At 55.4% G+C, this 2,476-nt stretch overlaps 1 protein-coding gene across 5 annotated transcripts in view; it reads left to right on the top strand.

Annotated features, from left to right (window-relative positions):
- Positions 1-2,476, top strand: part of ZDHHC4 (zinc finger DHHC-type palmitoyltransferase 4) — a 10,408-nt gene that overhangs the window by 5,503 nt on the left and 2,429 nt on the right. For all 5 annotated transcript variants that reach the window (XM_045285901.1, XM_045285899.1, XM_004705552.2 and 2 more), the window contains exons 5-6: positions 582-707; positions 1,813-2,057. In XM_045285901.1, the coding sequence (XP_045141836.1) occupies positions 582-707; positions 1,813-2,057 (371 nt within the window). The remainder of the gene's footprint in view (positions 1-581; positions 708-1,812; positions 2,058-2,476) is intronic.

The raw sequence follows: 2,476 nt of genomic DNA, 5'->3' as shown, positions 1-2,476 counted from the left end.
CTTTCACATTTCCCAGGAGACTCGAGAAACCTGGGTGGTGCAGGGGTTAAGGCGCTTGGCTGCAAACGGGAAGGTTAGGTCAGTAGTTCGAGCCCACCAGATGCTACTCAGAAGAAAGATGCGGCAGTCTGCTCCCCCAGGAAGGCTTTACCGCCTCAGGAAACTTGCGGGGCGTTCTGCTCGTCCTGCAGTCACCAGGAGTTGGGATTGACATGGCAGCAGTGGGCTGTGCCAGAGAGCGAGCTGTAGCGTGTAGGGTAGGCTCGTAGTAACCACCCAAATGGCGGTTGCGTGCATGTGTGCAGTGTGGGGAGGTGGGGAATGGTGCCTAAAGGAAGGGTCTGGGCTGTGTTCTGGGCTATGGACACACTCTGACATGAATGGCCGCACAACTCTGAGCACATGACAAGCCGTTGACGTGTACACTTCCTAAAGCTATACTGTGTGGCCACAGGCATGTCTCAGTAAAGCCAACAAAGATGAGCTACTTACAATGTTCAGCAGAGTGGTCTGGGCTGCCCCGTGCGGCCACAGGCTGGCAGGGCTCTGCCGGACACCCACCTGTGCCCGCCTTTCTCCAGGAACCGTAACGAGCGCTACCGAGCCGGCATTCCTCCAGGCCTACCGATTCGATGACGTGATGTTTCCCAAGAATGCCAGGTGTCCCACCTGTGACCTACGGAAGCCAGCTCGCTCCAAGCACTGCAGTAAGTGTGGCCCTCCCTGCCCCTCCCACAATGGACCCCGAGGGTTTAGTCTGTAAGGGAACATTCCAGAAACGGTAAAGCAAAGCCATTTGTCTCCCAGAGGAGGGCAGGGGGAGGCTGGGCAGTGGTTTCTTTTGGGTGATGGAGGTGAAGTCAGTTCTGGTGTCAGCGGGTGACCCTTGGGCCTGGCCACAACGGCCCTGCCTTTGCCACATGGCAGGGCTGGCTGTCTGCCGACCAGTCCTGGTGCAGCCCTGTCTTTGAGGCAGGGCTGCTCAGAATCGGAGGCTAGTGTTGTCCGCCAGAAGAGGGGGAGTGGGTACTGATACTCACTCACTGCCATTGAGCTGATCCTGAGTCACAGTGACCCTCCCGTTGACCTTGTGGTTAGTATCCCACCATGTAACCCAAAAGTACAAAGAGCCAGGTAGCATGAGTGTTGCAATATCTTTTACTTAACTCCAAACCCAAACCACTACTAGTGAGTCCATTCCGACTCTTGGTGACCCTACAGGACAGGGAAGTGCTGCCCCGTAGGCTTCTCCATGCTGTAAATCTTTATGGAAGCAGACTGCCACCTCTTCCTCCCATGAGCAGCTCGTGAGCTTCCAGGGACCACCTGCCCCACCCACAGTCCTTGATGGGTTCTGACTCCCAACAGACCTAGAAACAAATCTCACGACCATCGAGTTGACTAGAAGGCATCGTGACCCTATAGGACAGGGTAGAACTGTCCCGAGTTTCTAAGACTGTAACTCTTTACAGGAGTAGACAGCCCCTCATCCTGTGGGTTCAAACTGCTGACTTTTGGGTTAGCAGCCCAAAGTATAACCCGTGACACCACCAGGGCTCCTCCTAGGTTGATGAGCAACCCTAACACCCCCAAAGACGAGGCTTTCTGCTGCCGGAAAGAATGACAGTCTTGGAAATGCTGCCCTGTGAGGTAGTTGAGTTCAGCTTTTTGGTTCAAGGCAGCAGCAAGCATCACAGCTTCGTGACTGCAGCCGCCTTTTCCCCGGCAAGTGCGTGGAGGTCCCCCCAGGTGTGCACTGGGCCCTTGCCCCCTCCAGGGCCGATGCCAGTGCACTCCCCCGCCTCCGTGCAGGGGTGTGTAACAGGTGTGTGCACCGCTTCGACCATCACTGCATTTGGATGAACAACTGTATCGGGGCCTGGAACGTGCGGTACTTCCTCATCTACCTCTCGACGCTGACGGCCTCCGCGACCACCGTGGCCGGCCTAAGTGCCGCCTTCCTGGTCCAGGTGGTGATCTTCTCGGATCTCTACCTGGAGACTTACACTGACGAGCGTGGGCAGCCCCAGGTGGTCGACGTCATCTTCCTTGCGCAGGTAATTGGGCCGAGGTGCAGATGTGTCCGGCTTGAGGTGTCCAAACCAAGCCATGTCACCCACTGCCAGCCAGCCCGCTTCGACCCACAGCCACCCTCCAGGTAGAGGAGACCTACTCCTTAGGGCTTCTCAGACAGGAAGGCGCATCTCTTCTATTTATTTAGGAATACAGTCCTTTATATATTCTGACTGCCAGGCCCACTGTATTGGATATGTGCTTTGCAAATATTTTTTCCCAGTCTGACTTGCCTTTACATTGTTTTGTTTTAAGGTTTAGTGGGAATTAGGTGGTGGCATACATTGCAGATCATGGTTCATTGTTTTTGCCTCCAACAAAATAAACAACTTTCAACCCTCCTGGAAGGCTTACCCCAGTCCCACCTCTCCCAGTGCCCTTCCGGCCTGCCGGCCAGCAACCC

The sequence above is a fragment of the Echinops telfairi genome, unplaced genomic scaffold (genome assembly GCF_000313985.2).
Source record: "Echinops telfairi isolate 266 unplaced genomic scaffold, ASM31398v2 ScPeMD7_5;HRSCAF=22, whole genome shotgun sequence".
NCBI lineage: Eukaryota > Metazoa > Chordata > Mammalia > Afrosoricida > Tenrecidae > Echinops > Echinops telfairi.
This window is presented reverse-complemented; position numbering and strand designations above follow the sequence as displayed.